The 18,871-nt window shown below is 34.9% G+C and overlaps 1 protein-coding gene across 3 annotated transcripts in view; it reads right to left on the reverse strand.

Moving 5' to 3' along the window:
- LOC142978708 (uncharacterized) overlaps window positions 1-18,871 on the reverse strand; it is a 93,099-nt gene that overhangs the window by 4,401 nt on the left and 69,827 nt on the right. For all 3 annotated transcript variants that reach the window (XM_076123240.1, XM_076123242.1, XM_076123241.1), the window contains 6 exons: window positions 9,212-9,384; window positions 4,984-5,087; window positions 3,668-3,865; window positions 2,630-2,762; window positions 1,301-1,464; window positions 151-282 (listed from right to left, as the gene is read on the reverse strand). In XM_076123240.1, the coding sequence (XP_075979355.1) occupies window positions 151-282; window positions 1,301-1,464; window positions 2,630-2,762; window positions 3,668-3,865; window positions 4,984-5,087; window positions 9,212-9,384 (904 nt within the window). The remainder of the gene's footprint in view (window positions 1-150; window positions 283-1,300; window positions 1,465-2,629; window positions 2,763-3,667; window positions 3,866-4,983; window positions 5,088-9,211; window positions 9,385-18,871) is intronic.

Consider the following 18,871-nt stretch of genomic DNA (forward strand, 5'->3'; position numbering starts at 1 on the left):
CTCCTCACTAGACTACTATTGTGCAAACTAAACTATTCCTTAGAATGCTCTCAGCAGACGCACGCTACGGGCTATTGCTGTGTCAGTCAGGCAGTCTACATAAACACAATGTTTTATATACGTAAGTTATTAGCAGTATCCAGTAGTAACCTTAGTAAGTAACAGCAGGTTGGTGGTAAGGAACGCGTGTAGCTCGTTGGCGGCGCGGCCGTGCAAGCGAGCGCGCCACCGCACCAACTCCGAGTACAACTCCTCTCCTGACAGACGAGACAACTCCTCCTGCTGCGAACAAACACGTTATATTGTCAATAGCTGTCTTTATAGTGAGACTATCGTACGTAAAACAAAAGAAAAGTAGGGTCAGTATTAGAATAGTTACCACTTGTTGTAATAGTAAATGAAAACATCGTGATGTAACCTTGCATGCCTAAAAGTTTAACACATTTATTGAGGGTATTTAAAGTCCCCAATTCGCACTGGGCCAGCGTGGCGAACTCAAGGTCTAATTCCTCCTTTGTTTGGGAGGAAACTCTAGCCCAACAGTGCGCCCGACAGCAATGGGTTAAAGATTACAATACACGTATGGGGCGATGTGACACATCTTGGACAAGTCGTATTTTTTTTAAAAAGGAGATCGTATTTCTTAAAAACGTGATATATTTATGATTTTAAAACGTGTTAATAATTTGCACGGTAAAATTTTCAGCACGAAGTCATATACAAGTCGCACATAACAACGAACATAATAAGGTGTGTCCAACAATGCGCGAGGCAAATAATACTATCTGTTCCGCTTATTATAATAATATTAAGTGTAAGTTATTACTGACAACCGTAAAGGTCACATACACCTTTATTATAATAAAAAACTGGTAAAAAGAATATAATGAAATACTGTCATCAGTTAGCTCAAAACACCTACAAAGAAACAAAATCATCAAGACGAACAGCGAAAAAAAATTAAGTAAAACATAAGTTAAATTGCCATTCTTTAATTATTTCTGGACTTTAAATCTTAGAAATATGAAAGTAAAGAAATTATTTTACCAAATATCTTTGCATGTGTGTAGTGCGTAGCTTTCTGTATTGTTCAAATAATAAAACCCTAGTAATATTAAAAATGCAAAACTTTGTAAGTATGTTTGTTACTCTTTCACGCAAATACTACTAAATCGATTACGATGCAATTTGCTATGTAGGTAGTTTATCCCGGAGTTCTCGAGGGATCGGGATTTCCTCGGGAAGGGTTTCCACGAGGACGAAGTAGCGGGCAGCCTCTAGTTGTTCTAGTTCTAGTTACCTGCGTGTGGTAGGTGGCGTTGTAGAGCTTGTAGGCGAGCAGCGTGGCGGACAGCGCCAGCAGCGCGGCGGCGGCGGCCAGCAGCGCGCGCCACCAGTGCGGCGCCGTGCGCGTGCTGCCCGCGCTGCCCGTCAGCAGCGCCGGCTGGATCACCGCCGCGCCCGCTACACACAACAAATACATATTGTTATAGCTTTCGAATGGTTTAAAAAAATATGAATGTTTAATTTTCTTTAAAACAACTACCACTAAGAATTGGTCTTGCACTTAACCCAACCACTTAATACATCTGGACCCAAAACGACCGATTGCGAGTAATACAAATATTGTATTATCCGCGACGAGTTTCGTATGGTAAACAAATTTGAAATGCTAATGATGTGGCGATCACCTTAACCACTGAACCACGGAAGCATGATTAGTTAACGACCTTAAATATTTCCAAAAGAACATTTCTTACTATGATCTGATGAAATCTATCGCAATCAAACAAATTGAAAAAAGACGATGAAAATATGCTAAATTGCATACCAACGTTCAATATTGGAAAGTTTTATCTAAAAAAATAATCGAAATCGGCCGATTTAAACAACCTTAAGCCACAATAAAATGCCAGACATAAAATATAACTTTACCATTAGCACGCAAATGACGTGGCATCGTTCTCAAACACAAAGACAAAATAAACTAAATCCACTATCATATTCGAGTTGAAACAACCTTCACCTTTTGAAAGAATAAATTATTTTCTATTAACATTTAGCAACAGACTGGTTAATTAGAAATACTGTGGTATAGAGATAATTGCATGTTTCCTTCCCGTATTGTGTCGTTCACATTCCCCTGTAATTACTGCATACGAAGATTATGTAATGTTTGTGCAAATGTAGACTGGATTGCCATTCATACGTGAGGTTTTGAAATACGATTGTAATAGATGCATAGTTTTAGAAATTATTTTGTTTGATGAGCATCGAAAAATATGCTATTTATCTACTTTAATATACTTAGGTATAATGTTATTTTTAAAACACCAAAAGCCTAGCAGGTCTAGATAGCTGACATTATAAGTAACAACTTTTGTTCTACGAGTTTTCGTTTTCTACTTCAAAACAGTACTTCTTCCTCTTAATTAAAAGCTTCCCATGCTAAGAAGTCCATGGAATCACATATGCAACGACATTTCCAAGCCATCCATAAGCATAAATTGTTTAACTAAATAACTCTTTACTTAGAAATACAACTTTCCCTAACTAGTTAAAAACATTCATAACATTTGTGAACTCGAGTTGAAGATCTTTTTAGTCTAAAGTTCTTATAATAACTTACCGGCAGCAATAATAGCCTCAGATTCTCTTCTAACTGGTGGTGTTGGAGCGTCGTGCTGATCCCCTCCCGCTGAACTGCTATCATCCTCCGGTGAATACTCCGATACTTCTATCTCCACTTCTGATGTTCGACCCTAAAACAACAAGAAAGTAAGTCAATAAAAAAAAATTGCCAGAAAATAATAATCTCGACCGGTTTTCAGTCGTTATGAAGCAAACTGCGCGAATTGTTTGTTGCTAAGAGTATGTGTAATACAAAGAACGTACAGCGTCTCTCTTATTACCCGGTGGGACATTCCGTAAATCGGCATAATCGGCCAAAAGCTAACTGGACTAACTGGCTTTACGTACTCCCTAAAGCACGGACGTCTAAAACACGAATCAAGGGCATGGACGGTCTATCACGGTAAATTGTATGACTAAAAAACTATTGTCTTACCCGAGAGTCTAAACTGATATCTCTGCGCATATTACAGTGCTGCTTCGCATCGCGAATCATAATAGAAATAAAATTAGAATAACACTAAACGACAACTAAGAAGTAAATGACAATGGGTCTTTGACCGGTGGGAAAGTGAGCTCAATTGAATCCTGGGAATTGCATAGATTATGTTTATAACGTTTCATGTACAGGAAGCGAAGCGCAGTTTCATGTTTCATCCGACATGATATATGAAACGAAACTACGGTGACAGTCCATTAGTTTATACTCAGTTGAAATAACATGTAGTGTGTTTACATTTAGCACAAAACCACAACTACACAACTTTTTATAATCACATAAAAATCGCAAGAATTTAATTACAGTAACGAATTTTCATGTAACTAGACCGTTGTAGTACGGCTGATACCAAGCCTTAAGCAAAACTCATCTTCCCATTCATATCATCGTATCTTCGTCATTATCTTTCAGGCTTCCATTATAAATAATATATAAAGCAAATACACGAAGAATACCTACTGTGTAACCCTACACCACCACCTCACAATAAACCGCCAAAGAAAAAATTTTGGAAAAGCAAAAATCTTCGTAACTTACTTGAGGTTTCGGTACAGCTTGTTCAGGTGCTCTCGCCGCCTTCCACACATGCATCATGAGCTTATACGTGGAATCCCTGGACAACAGGGAGCCGAACACGTGTCGTTCATCGCGAGTGCACACGCCAACCGCGTTGGGTATTATCCGTGCTACCTTTTCTTTCGTGATTCGGAGGACTGATGTTGTTGGTATTAGTAACTGTAAGTAGAAAAGGAAATTTAAAATTAAAAGAAATCGATGAGACGTATACTCAAAAATAGGTAGGGGTAGGTTGAATAGATAAAAATAAAATGAATATCCAATGACGAAACAGACACTTATTCTGAGTTCCAATTCAGATTCAATAAATTATATATCAATTTCAGTCAAAGTAATGATTTAAAATTGCATCAAACTGCAAGATTTGTGTATAAATATGCCAAGCCTTTTTTACTGTAGTAACTGGGAAGAAACTTATTCTCTATTTGTAAGCAGATCAAAGCTTTAAGTAGTATTGATAATAAGAAGGAATGGTAAAAAAGGGAACCAATTTCCTCCTTTTAGCAGTCCCTAATTTTCAACTTTTAATGAAGCCGTTTACCTACAACGCCCGATCGTTTCCAACGAATTTTTATTGCACTTGGGAACCAATAAGGAAAATTCTAGAACTCTGAACTGCGACCAAGACCCTGACCTCGGTCATTACGAGAATTACGAACATTGAGACAGCAATGAAACGATTATGTAACTAGTTCCTGTAAGAAGGAAGTGTGCGTTTAGATACAGATCTTTGATAGTTTCTCTACATGAGTCACATTGAGAAAGACGTTTGAAAAGTGCAATATATGGTTACGTGAATAAATAAACAGTTTCACAAAGTGATATTTGGTGAAATCGTCACCGTTATCATTAAATTTATGGTTTTATTTTTAACGAATTTGTTTTAACAAGTTTTTATTTAATTAATTGTTCAAGTTTTTGAGTAATTCAAATTCATTTATGGATGTTATCGCGTTCCTATTTCAGTTAAATTTATTTACACGGATGATTACACTGTGACTACATGGAAATACCATATTATCATATAGTATAAATTAAGTTTAAAGGCAATAAAATTTTAACTCAACACTTGACCAAAAAAACTTTGATCTAAATCACATCTTCAGCCAAGATAAGACACAATTTAACAAACAACCTACCTATCGTACCACATTGCAATTACATCACAACAACTCATTAGTTCATAAACCATGAATCGAAACCTAGGTCACTTAACTAGACGTAATCACTGCCTGTATGATCTGTGGGTGAGGCTGACATAGATATAAGCGGCTCACCTTGGTCACATAACCGAACACATTCGAGTAGAAAGCGAAGTAGTTCTTCGTGATGTACAGGTGACCTTGAAGCAGCAGATCACCTACGAGCGCGCACGAGTAATCTGAAATGGAATATTGATAATTTATTAGTATGAGACATTCCAATAAAAGGGTATGCTATGGGTTATTCGAAATTATATTAAATATTCTCAATACTAGCCCGGAGCAGTAATGGGTCCGGTATATTACTATAGAACTCGCCTCTGATAACATGAGACTAGTATTATATAGACATTGCAAAATGACAAAACGCTGGTGTATCACATACGACTTTTTTTTTACGTGGCTAATGCATTAAGCATACATCGGTACTCTCGGTTGAGTGCAGGGATGTGTGGGACTCTCCCGCCAGAAGGGCGGGCATAACATACTAGCTACCTACCTACCTACCTACACTCTCGTTATAAGATAGATTGTCTATAGCTAGTTTGTAGTCTTCAGTTGCTATTAATTGCCTGACAGGCAAATCCATTCTTAGCCTGGCAACTAATCATCAGTCACGCATGCTGACGAAGACGTGAAGGAAAATACAAAAGATCATGGATATGAAAAAAAAATATTTTTTTTTTTGAACCGGCCCGCTGTTTAAGAAAATATTATTTAAGTACCTTGTATTGACTACTACTACAGTCTATTTCTATTAAGATTATTAATTTAATCTGTACAAAAATCATTCCTTTTCTGTATCCTACACATCGAACTGCCGCTAGCTCAATGAATGCTTACAGAAAATTCGTGCCTATTATAAATCGGATCATGTAGAAATACAGTCATAATCTCAATTACTGTGATTGAACCAATTTCACAGGCAATTGCGGTTAAAGCGACCGTTTTATTTGGCCTAACATTACAAGTGGTTAGATTGCTTGTGCCTATTCACGTGCTCGCGTGTTTAGTATAATCGATCTCGTGAGAAGCCTAGGCTAGTCTAGCTTTTCACATGGCTAAGACTGGAAAGCGAACAGTCGTTCAATCAGTCTTTCGACGATTTAACAACTGCAAGAGAACGTGCAGTATTTCTAAAAATACAAATTTGATATACATACATGAACATAATAATATGGTCACTAAACATATAATACTATTGAATTAATGATTTGAAATTGTAAAACTGAACGACTGAAACAATGTTTTTGTAAATCGTAGACGGTCTTCTCGACACAGGCATGCCTAGTGAGAAGACCACCAGATATTGTTCCTACCGTTAAGAATGTATCAGCTTTAGATATAGAAATAATGTGAAGTGTTTATTTTAGAAACTTGTATTGTCTATTGCTGCAATAAATATTTTTCATTTTTTTTTCATTCATTTTCTCATTTAACTGAGTCTAAGTTTTTTTTCGTTAATCTACCCTGGTTTTAATGCGTGACTGCTGCAAATCTGATAATGGGTTTACGAATTCAAAAAGAGTATTTGGGTGGAGTAAGAACATGTCACAGCATGTTTAATCTATTCATTTTGACAACCTTCTACTACATAAATTCGTACCAATGTAAAAACAATGGCCATTGTAAACTTACGGATAGTCCTCTTTTATGTGGTCTTGACTCCAAAATTATGATGTATGTACACAACCCATATAATAACTGTGTGAACTTATTTCTATTCTTATCGGAAACTATTCGGGTTACGAGGTTCCGCTAATATGTATGTGGAGCAATATTGTGTAATTTGGCTCCAATTAAAAGGCCCTCGGCGTTTTCTAGAACTCAAATATTTTGTACCTCAAATTGGAATTCAACTCGCGATGAATCACATTGACATTTGAAATGAGTAGGAAAATAAACTGTCAGTGTCGTATTTAATACTTTGATGAACGTGGCCTTCATGCTAGAAGCTATTTAAATTATATTTTATTTTTAGTAATTGAATACATTTAAATCAAAATACGTAGACTAAATACAGACTTCGTGCGAAATTTTAAATTACATTCCGTATTTTTTTATATATTTTTGTTTTGAATATGAAAAACAGAATTCTTTATAAATTATGATATTATAATAACATTCCTTAACTTTTTGTTATTCGTATTTTATTTGTGGTACACAAAAGACGTAAATCAAGTAATTAAACAGACATAACAATTATAAAACTACTAAAACATACGTTATGTAACAACCGCAAACTACCAATACAAAAACCTTAATCACTGAGAGATATTGAATTTACCTTGAAATTATAGATACGAATCCACCCAAACACTTACAAAATCTAGGGCATCTACAATCTGATATAGCAACAAAATACTTCGTTTATATCCAAAATAAGGGATTCGCAAAACTATCGTGAAGAGAGTCTTGTCGATTTTGTGATAAAATCTACGAAACGATGTACGAAAGGCGATCTATCAATGTCACTTTATTTAGTCCGGTTTTGTTCGGAACTATTTATAAATTCTAGTGTTTCCATTTGTCTAGACTATTTGTCTTGCAATATGATCTTGTCAAGTGCAGTAGCAATTTATTGCAGTAACTGGTATTTTTGTTCCAAGATCATTCACCTGTGCCGTCAATTTTCAATATCGTTTCGTCGATAACGGATAAGCTATTGATTACTAGTTAACTACAGTTATACCTAAGCAATCAGTTAGAATGTCTATGTCCAATTGTAGTGATGTTATCTATCCATTATTTTATGGGACTGCTGAAAATTCTAACGTTGAATTCGTACTGATTGTAGTCAACCAACATGGTCATTTAGGGATTAATCATCGTATGAGCCGATAGAGAGTATTGTATTTCTCGTATGACCTGTCTAATGATAAACATGACAAATAAATAAGTATGACAATCCACCCATCGGTTATTGGGATTCTTCGTCATCACCAATTCATATAATTTACAAAATAACTATCAGCTTTAGAGTGTTCGCCGAAATGCCACAAACGCGTGCGAATCATGAATGTAAAAGTCAATATTGAACACACATTTCATTATTTCATAAATGCATAATTTAAATAGGTATTAGGAATATTTGAGATACGAAATATATTCATTCTAGGTTTTGTAAACAGGAAAAAATAAGAGGAAATCATTTGAACCTAAAAATCTGTATTGTTTTGTAGTAACAATACGGAGCCATAAATACAGAAATATATAATTGGACCACCTATACTCATATAAATCGATAACTCAAATCTGATTGGACACTTGCCACGGCTCGAAGCACTAACTCGGTGAAACATTGCAATATTGAAAGTTCTCCATTAAGATAAATTGGTAGCACTTCGCAGCAACAATATCATTTGCTTGTAAATTTTAAGAGCCGAGTATATCGAAATGGGGGGTATTATGATAGCAGAAATGGTTTGGAACCATCTTTGCTATGTTCGCACTAAGAGCTGAAATATTGACTTCAGGTAGTTTCCGATGGAAATGTTGATACGGTCGCATATCTCTACTTAAACTATAAGTGCGACTGTCATACTTTCATGGCTAACCTGCTCAGGTTTATTAAAGACCCAAAAAAAAGATCAGACATATTTTTTCAAATCAATCAGATTGGAAAATACGCGAACGGGGCGGTATAGTTTCATTAATATATTATTTGTTTTATAAAAATATTGTTAAATCATTTTACTCTTTACTTATTTGAATTGCTACAACCGTGAGAGAGCGAGAAAGAGGAACTTTAGAAATTGTCCAAATTAAAGTTAAACGCTCGATTGAGATCTACGATTAGAAATATATGGAAGCAATAAATGTTAACAATTATAGCATTCCTTAAGAATGGAAACAATGACTTTAAACTGACTGTACTGTAACTAAGATAGCATCAGTAATTCTAGGTTGTAATTTAGTATGCCTATTTGAACTTCCAAGACCTTCGTTCGGCGGGCATAGGCCTCCAGCCATTGACCTATAACACCATATTTTCAAGACAACGACCGTATAATATTATTCCATTTAAAATAATGCGTAAATAAAATATTAATCAGAATGAATATTCTGTAAAGCCTTGAGTTATTAAACGTCTACTTTAACATTTTTGGAGTTATTCTCTGCGAATAAATAAAATTTTGAGCAACCAGCTTTTCTTCTGGAGCATTTGTCTACGTTCTGTGTTGTTGCCAAATGGGAATATTATGCCAATATGCTCTTCAGAAATCTACGAAACAAACCGCAATAGATTATACTATTAGCCCTGGTTTTGTATAGGTACTGGAATACGTTCAAGTCTACTCACAATTGAGCACTTTTTCTTCCGGCCCGACCTGCGGGAAGTGCCTTTGGAACTTCTTCTGTCGCGACTTGCTTGGTTGCTTGCCATCTTTTGTCTCTGTCGTGTCTCCCGTCCCTGACGTGTTGACCGCCGCGCGGACTGAAGGCGCTGACCCCGAAAGCGGCTTCGAAGCCTGCCTGTTGACAAGAGAAAAAATACGTTTATAAAATTAAAGCAATGAATGCAGAGGAATATAATCTAAGTTTAATGATCTAGCCGCAAATCACTGACGCAGAACGAGATTCTAGTAAAAATAAGAAAGAGGAAATTCTGCAAATAAATAAATCCACATCCTACGCTTTCACGAACGAAAAACTTGAATAAGATATTGCAACATCACAAGTAGACAGGTTTTTATAAATCAACAAACATTTGCCACGGGCAGGGTTGCCAAACATTTCCGACTCCTAACGGATACATTTTCACGGTCTCATCCGGTCATATATTTACAATGTTAACCTGTCCGGCTTTTGTTCGTGTGCTTGTTTTGTCTACGAAAATTAAGAACTTAGAGGCTTGACGAAATGTTACTACTTACTACAAAAGCCTTGACTCCATTTTTAACACGAGGTTTTAAACCTTAAAGGAGAAACTTGACAAAATATACTGTAAGGTTATTTCTTCTTAAACTGCAAACTGCTGTTGTAACTGCAAACCCTAACTACGGGTCATGGATTTACGAGTTCAATTAACACTTGGTTTTTGACAGCATCCTTCCGTGAGAACACGCGAAATGTTAAGGTAATTTACTAATACTTCACAGCAACTTGAGGAATTTTTGTAAAAAATTCCTTAAGTTGCTTTCGACTCAAAACCAGAAAAATCCGCTTTTATTATTGTCCATTTGCGAAGGTAGTTAAAGCTTTGTAGTACTAGTTGTGTAATGTAATAAACCCTAATAGCCACCGCTTAGTACTCCAATCTTAATGTGCGTTTTGTCTAGTATTTTAGACAAGCACTAAGTGTGGAGCGGTTTGGACGATTGCCAAGAGCTTACTCTCGGCAAAACATGTATAGTCCCATTTGCTGAAGTAAATATTTCCAAGTGCTCATTTAGAAAGTGTAGCAGAAGAAAATAAACACAACATTTGTTATTTTTTCTCCTCTTTAACTCGACGAGGTCAATATTCTATTCTCGTGATAGTAATACAAAGATTTTGAATTAGACTTGTCGTTATTTTCACGTTATGTTATATTTTATTTATTTACGAACTTAACTCGTCGGTACTACTAAAAAGTTTAACAATTAAATGAATTCGTCCCCTCTCGTATCTTCATCGTACACAAGAAGCCGAAAGCTTTAAAATTTATGACTAGCAGTTGCCAAATTAGGATAACTTGGCGTACGTGGGTTTACGACGGAGGCAAACGACTTATCATAATAAATTTCTAGTCGTAAAAAGGTTGCTGATGCTCCCTTCCATAAAATCTCACTAAATACGATTTTGAAGCGTAACTTTTACTGTAAAGCCAAATACAAAATCCGAAGAGAACTTCATATGAGTTAATTTATTTTTTGATGATACTTCTAGCAAATAAGATCAAATAATTTGACCTTAAGACGAACTTCAAAGATTCAAAAGAAATATTTCCTTTTATTGAGGTCGGAAATCAGGGCTCCTCTTTGTAGAATATATCCCTACGTAAAGATATCCCTAATAAGAGGCAAAACTAGGCCGGGATTAAAGTCGTTAAGAAGCACCTTATTTAAACATCAAAGGTATTTCTGAATAAGCAAATGTGAACTTACGAAGATTGAAGGAATGAGGTCTTGTTTATAACAGCGAAGAAATTTGATTTAAGATTTCATTATAATATATTAGCGTCGTGATTTTCTCGAAGATATTACAGTTGAAGCACGTAATAAAGACATAGTTTGAATATTTCTGAGCTCCTAAACAAGTTAACGAAGTCTCATAAAGAGAGGATCAGCATACTTAAGTTTGGATATTATTTTGTACAAATATTTTAACTATAATTTAAATAAAACTAGTACCTACTGGGGTTTCTGACCTCATAATTTCCTTCCCGATTTCATTTTGAATAGTCTGAATCATATCCTGTTTAACTGTATATGCCACATTTACCTACAGGCAAAGTTAATACCACAACAAAATTCTGTAGGTGCTTACTGCTTACTTAAATTTTGTATAGTGAAAGTCAAAAGTAGGTAACAAAATTCTGCGGGGTTCTGAACTTTTACAAGCCTTATACACTTAAAGCACGGGGTCGTATATTCTTGGTACTTGCCGTCGTACTTAATGGTGATTAAACGATAAAATCGTATATTATGTAAGGCACGCATTTCTTGCCTCGTCGGACCGGCCGGCTACTTGCAAAGGTCAAGTTTGGGTCGGTTTCCTTCCCCACTTGAATAAAAATACGAAACAAGGTCATTAATTGCGTTTACAGATAAGGTTGGCTTCAGTTTTAACGATGCATTCTTGAGAACTGTTTTGCTTAGAATCAAATATTTTATCAAATCAGGAGAAATATTAACACCTATGATAGTTGAAGTTACAATTCATGAATGTCCCATGTGTTTTGGCGTTTTAGGACCGTAGTAATATTTCTAAAAAAAATATGTGTATATTCTTGCTGGAAATTCAACCCATTTAGGATTACGTTTACGGCTTTTTGTCTTCAGATTTAGCTCTCCGAGATACTTAATTATTCGTCTTTGTTTCCAAACGTCAAATCATTCAAGTTCGAGTTCCGCGTGGGTAAGTGAGAGGGAGCCCTAAATTAATTTGCTGCTGCTGAATAAATTACGAGTACTCACTAAGAATAGGAGCAACTTAATTAAAATGCTCAACTTCGTAATTATTGAGTTGGAAAGCGTATCAAATGTTCTGGCAAGATTTTTGTGGTTGATGCGAACAATAATTTGTGAGAGTTATTTATGGTACAAGTTTAATTTTGTTCGCAGTACTTCATGGGAATTTTTGGGCAATACACTCAAGATAATTTTCTTGACATTAATCGACATTCTTCGGAGCCTGCTGCATTCGTTTCAAAGACTTTATATTCATAAAAGAAAAATATCGAGCAATAATAGTCATGTGACAGAACTGGCCGTTGTTTTAGCGGTACGATCAATCAACATGGCAACCAGTGCATAACTAACTGTCAATTCCCCTTCCACGAAGCCACAAGCCTCAAACATAGCTATACTTTATTGTTAGTAAGTTGCAGTAGCAGTGAGAAGGTCAAAGAGGCCGAAGAACTCATAACCGGCGGCTATAGGCCAATCTTAACACGTATTACAGTTGGATGCAACGATATTAAATCGAGTTTTTGTATGCAGCACAACGAATAAGGAGAAAAGAAGATACTGATTATTCCTCAGCAAAGTACCGTTACGTTGTCTTCAGCCCTTGACACAAGACGTAAAATTTCTCTGAAGTAACAATCTCCTTCGGAAATTGATATAAAATAAGTAGTTTAGTACTTACTTAACTGAATCAAAATGACCGTCAATCAAAGTAATGAGAAGGTACTTGATAACTAATCCGCCTACTGCTATACCTATATATTACAGACTGATATGAAAGCACTGAACAAAATCACTACTTATACCTGATCATTAGGGGAAAAGCAACAAGTTGTTCAATAAATCAGTAAAACAAACCAGCCTTATACTTTAAAAGTAACTTGAGGGGAGGTGGGGTAATTTGCATAATTCCTTGATTACGGTTCACGTGTCGTTTCTGGCCGGCCCCACAAATGATATGACCACGTGACCAGCGGCTAACTACTGTAATACGTGATGTTCATGTCATTCATTATACGTAGTATTAATGTTTGATAGTGTTTAGTAGATTTGCCTTGGACCGTGGTACAGTGAAGGTCTTTGAATCAGATCTTGTTCTTGTGGACTCGTTACAGCAAATTTTGTTTCACCATATTGGCTACGTAAACAAATGTGTTGAGGGATGTAAAAATAGCGCAACTCCACGCACTTGTTTAAGAAGGTAAATGTAGTTTTTTAGAAATATAGGTGAATGCATTCCCAAATTCCAAATCACATCCCAAATCCTACGTCAGTTGAATAGATTGTATCGTCAAATTGTGACAAAGAGTTTGAGACAACGTAATTAATTTTGCATTAATAACATTTAGTATAGCTCTAGGTTATACAGCAAAGTATTATACGAAGTCAACAACACAATCAAGGACATTCTATTGTTATTCCTATGCTGAAGTACTTCTAAACATTGCTATTAAATAATTAATGGTGCCGAGTAACAGATTTGTTATTTATGAAATAATCTCAAGATCTATAAGTTTTAATAGTGACGAACGAAACTGTCAACGTACAATCTATTCCATTATACAAAGACAGTCTTCGGTCACAAAGTAATGTATGCTTTGGCACGTTATTCCATTGAATAGCGGTATCTATACTGAAGTAAAGGCTCTGGATAATAATGGATTTGGAACACGTATCGCACAACGTGTTTGTTGACTATAGTCCATACAAAATTGCCGGGTGTGAGGATCACACGCATTGGCTATAGCAGTTTAAAAATGTATGCACAGGAAAAGCTGTTATATTGCTCACTAGCTGACCCGCGCAACTTCGCTTGCGTCACATAAGCGAGAATGGGTCAGAATTTTCCACGTTTTTGTAACACTTTTTACTGTTACTCTGCTCCTATTGGTCGTAGCGTGATGATATAAAATATGCTTTTTTTTCACGAAAAATATTCTCAAAATTATTTATATCTCTTATTATAACGAAATAGCGCTAAGGCATATCCGCAATTAAAACAGTTGCCATGACAACGGAATTTTGTTAATTCAGTGTCATTATAATATTGAATATACATAATATTTATAATGATTCAGTTTATTTATTTATTAGTATTTTTTTCAATTAATATGTGGGTATTTTTGTTGGTGATGGGTATACAAGTAAGTTTGTAAACAATGGTATTTTTTTCTGTTTCTGCTGCTCCCGTAAATGGCGTCATTTAGGGTGGTCACTGAAAACCAGCGCTGTGTTGTGGTTTGTCACAACCAGCATAATGCTGAGTGACCTCCCTGTTGGCACACAGGACGCTGTTTATTTAATATTAATATTATTGTGTTTTGACATGGTTTCTGTGTGTTCAATAAATACTATTTTCTTTCTTTCTTTCTTTCTTTCTTTCTTTCTTTTCTTTCTTTCTTTCTTTCAATATTCGCGACTTCGTTCGCCACCTGAATTTTCCCGGGAAATGCGTCATTTTCCCGGGGTAAAAAGTAGCCTAAGTCTTTTCTCGGGTATCAAAATATCTCCATACCAAATTTCATGCAAATTGGTTCAGTAGTTTAGGCGTGATTGAGTAGCAGACAGACAGACAGACAGACAGAGTTACTTTCGCATTTATAATATTAGTATGGAGTATGGATTTGAATTACCATGTGCAAACTACATGTCTAGTGTATCATTAATTTACTTTGTGTTTCTTAAATATAGGTTCAATTATGCTGTCCAAAATTGACAGTTTTCATTTACGCTGAAGGCCAACCGAATTCACTACGATTTTTTTGTACTTATTATATCATGTACTTGCGGGATATCCACCAATGCAGTCATACATAAATATAAACTAGTGTATCTTTCAGTGCCAATCAAATGTCGTTTTATCAATAATCTGTTTGGATGAAAATATATTTAGGTTTTCATATCACGAAATTGCTAGAACATTTTGTTTCGGTGTAGTAAACAAGATAAAATCATGTCTTCCAATTTATTTCCAGGTAACAGTAAAATTCCGCTATGTCACTGTCTATCTACCAATTCGGTACTTTATCAGACGATCACTTGTATAAAAAGCAATAATATAACAAGGAAACAAAAACATCACAAGTTTATCTTCCCTTTAACTCTGTAATATTATAAAAATATCTAAAATCACAGATTTAGTTTCACGATTTAGTTATGATAAGTATTTTATAAAGTATTTTATTAAGTTATGTTCATTGTCCAATAGTTCAAAATAATCTCGATAACATTACTTCTTAATTGCAGTACAGCTCGTTCGGCTTTCAAAAATCATATTGCACACAATACATAATATAGCCTTTTATTCAGACATTACAGAATACGAATCGGACTATCTGATCTTACAATACGAAAGCAAAAAGTTGCTTTAGGAAATTGGACCGCAAAAGTAAAAGAAATTCCTTCAAGTTATTGGATCTTGAACCAATTTGCATAGCAGATGTCTTTTAAAAGAAATGTGCTGAATTCTGAATAGTTTCTAGTGTTATTTCAAGTATAGCTCCAAAGATATTTACGTTAAAGTTAGCAGACTGTGAAATTAAATACCTCACCCTATTAGTACAGGGCTAATAACAAAGATCAATTAACAACAACCCCTCAAAATGTCTTATATTATTCTATGCGAGAATTTCTATACAATATCTTATATCACTCGTGTAAATATGTCACAAAGATTTAGGTTGAAAGTGTTTTTAATACACTCAAGTCTAGCAAGATGTGAACAAAAGCTAAGACCTACAAAAGGCTTTTGTTAGGTCTAGGCTCAAGTAATGAAAGATCAAATCATTTTTTTTATTTATTTACTAGGTTTTTGTATGTTGTTATATAAATGAAAACGTTTCCATAAAGTTCACCTTATAAGTAGTCTGACCTAGTAATAAAATTCAAAACTTCGTGATTATCAATGATCATAAATAAAATAAGTATTTCGTTCTACTAAAATCTGTCAATTCCACTTTCATGTACAGAATCGATCAACACTGATCTTTCATCATTCAAGTGCAATTCATTTTCCTTACAAAGTTTGTAGGTCACCGAGGAACACAATAAGATATTGTAAGTATTCATTTTTTTCCAAATCTGTAAGTGTAACTTCAAAGATATAATCTTGATCCTTCTTAAGAAATGATTTAAAATCAACTATAGTATAATATCCCCAGAAATTACACAGTAAGTCGTCTTATCTCAATCAATTAACAAGCTTAAAGTTCAAGTTATCTTAACTACCGACGTTTATTATTAAATCTTGAGAGAATTATATTTGATAAACACGTATTTTCTTCGGCAAAACTATGATTACAAAGTAATGATTGATTTGTTCTTCGTTACATATAACTCAATGACTACCCTAACGTCATAATCGATCAAGCCACCAAAACTGGTGATTGATAAATAATACATCCAAAGTGATGTATAATATCATCAACTTTAATCCTTTTGACAACCCAAGTTCCCAACAATGGGGTACTCACAACAGACACAACAAACTACTCTCCATTAAATCAACACGACTGAGTGCATGTCGATAAACAATAAACACTGTCGAAAATGGAAAACTGTCAAGTTGTTTAGGTTCTAAATATTATCAAATATAGGGCACATATACGAGGCCGCAGATAAACAACAATGTTGCATCGTCAAACTTTATTATAACAAGTAAAGGAAACAAACGTTAGTTTACAGTTCAACACGTTCGCTTAGTAGCAAACAGACACAATGATCGATTGATGTTGAACATTGTTATGAAAACGGAAACTGTTATCGTTGAACTTATAGAAGTTTACATTGTACTTGATGTACTTGCGAGTTTAATTGATAATAATATTCAGGTTAGTTTACATGACGATATTGCGAAAGCAAATAAGATTTGTGCTAACTGACTCGGTCATATGTCGAACGAAGAGGTCACAGGTGGACATCAAACCTACATTTGAAACCTGCACAGGTTTTCTTTAACGTTTGTTCCGATAGAATCACACAATCGGACCAGCATAATTAAATACAACAAGACATGACGTCCAGAAGACAGGAGCGTGATAAGTGTATTAGTATTTTACATCAAAGTATTTTCTATTCATCTCATATACGTAAAATTCGCCAAAGAGACAAAACATCAATATAATAAGACGAAATTATTTTTTTCGATAACTTAGCCTTTAGGTGCTTTTGCGGATCAAAGCAATTCCAATAATGTTCCTGAAGCAGAAACGAACAAAACAACTTTCCATTTATGAACCACTGTTCAATGAACTGAAGCCATTACATTTATTAGCCCGTGGTCCGTACTAAGTCCAACAAAATATTTTATTTCTTTATATTTCGTTTGATGTTGGAAATACTGGAATATGAGGGCAAGAAACTCTTCGTACCCTAAACTTACGACTCGGTAACATTATCCACGCTCGATAAAATCCTCTCCAAATAAAAAGGGACTGATTCTATATAAAACCCATTTCTACCGTTAGTGCAGAATTATGGTAGAGACTTTCTTCAGCCAGTATTTTTCGAAAAATGTGTTAACTATCGTATTTCAAAGTAATGTTTGCATTACAGACCATTTACCCGGAAAAGCTTCTCTGAAAACTAGTAGGTAATGCGCTAAATATACGTCCAATATCTCAATATAGACTGCTCGAGCTCCAGAAATAAATATTTTGCAAAATTTATTGTTTACTTAATATAATATATAAACAAATACTTTACGAAACTAGTAATCAAACTAATGGGATAAATTGCAAAATTATGTGCAGAATTCTATAAAATTGGCGAAAATAAATAAAAATAGAAAACCTTACTTTTTCAAGAAGAAAACACCCATTTTCAAGCCGTCAGAATAGGAACGTGAACACCAAACGTCGAAAGGTGACACTTATAACTGACCGCGAATCGTATTTGTCCCAGGTTATAATGCATCCGTACGGGATTTAGGATCCTGACTTAAAAACATCTCTCAATATTGTCACGCAAAAATCCACCTTACAACTATTACGATAAGGTATGTGATAACATCGCGCTAAATACATAAAACATCAAATGACGCATGTATCTACGCAAGTTATTGAATTTTAATAAAGCACGGATAACTGGGAACATATAGAATGTTTATCATTCAGGGCGAGCGGACCGGACCCAGTGCAGTTGTTCTTGAATTATCAATAAGTGTAATAAATTATATTGTATCATGCAACTTGAGATATGTATGTGAACATCCGAAACTGATTAATTTTATATCGAAAATCATTATTTATATAATTAGTTGTAACATATACTACGAAATTTTAGTTCTTACTGGAGTTACATTTCGTGATTACAATACTAACGTGAATGTAATTGTAATCTTAGTACAAGATTCTTCCAAAATAAATGAATCTTCATGCATGCGGTTGCAAAAATGTTACGGTAAGACTACAACGTGCTCTTACAAAAAAAGAAGATAATTATTTTGAAACTATGAAGTAAGATACAGACAATGGAGCTGAATTTAAAATTACAATAATTATATACGAATACAACGATCTAATTGACAAACAGGATAGAAAGAGAAATGATACAAATAAAATGTAGGATAACGGGATAATAATTATAGCTGTCTGATTTACCTGACTTATAACTACTGGGGCTAGCCCATTTATTTAATTACATAATCAAGGTATCGGATCACTACGTAGTTTAAAACCAAATCCCTTTCCGTCTATCCCTGTGTATGCTCAGAACTACGCAACGGATTTTGATGCTGTTTTTGTAAAAAAATAGAGTGTTTCATGAGGAAGGTTTTGTTTTGGAAAATAACTTTTAAGTCCGGTTGGGCCGCTAATACACATAAAAAAAGACTGGAACTCCAGGAAAACAGT

The sequence above is a fragment of the Anticarsia gemmatalis genome, chromosome 15, assembly GCF_050436995.1.
Source record: "Anticarsia gemmatalis isolate Benzon Research Colony breed Stoneville strain chromosome 15, ilAntGemm2 primary, whole genome shotgun sequence".
Classification (NCBI taxonomy): domain Eukaryota; kingdom Metazoa; phylum Arthropoda; class Insecta; order Lepidoptera; family Erebidae; genus Anticarsia; species Anticarsia gemmatalis.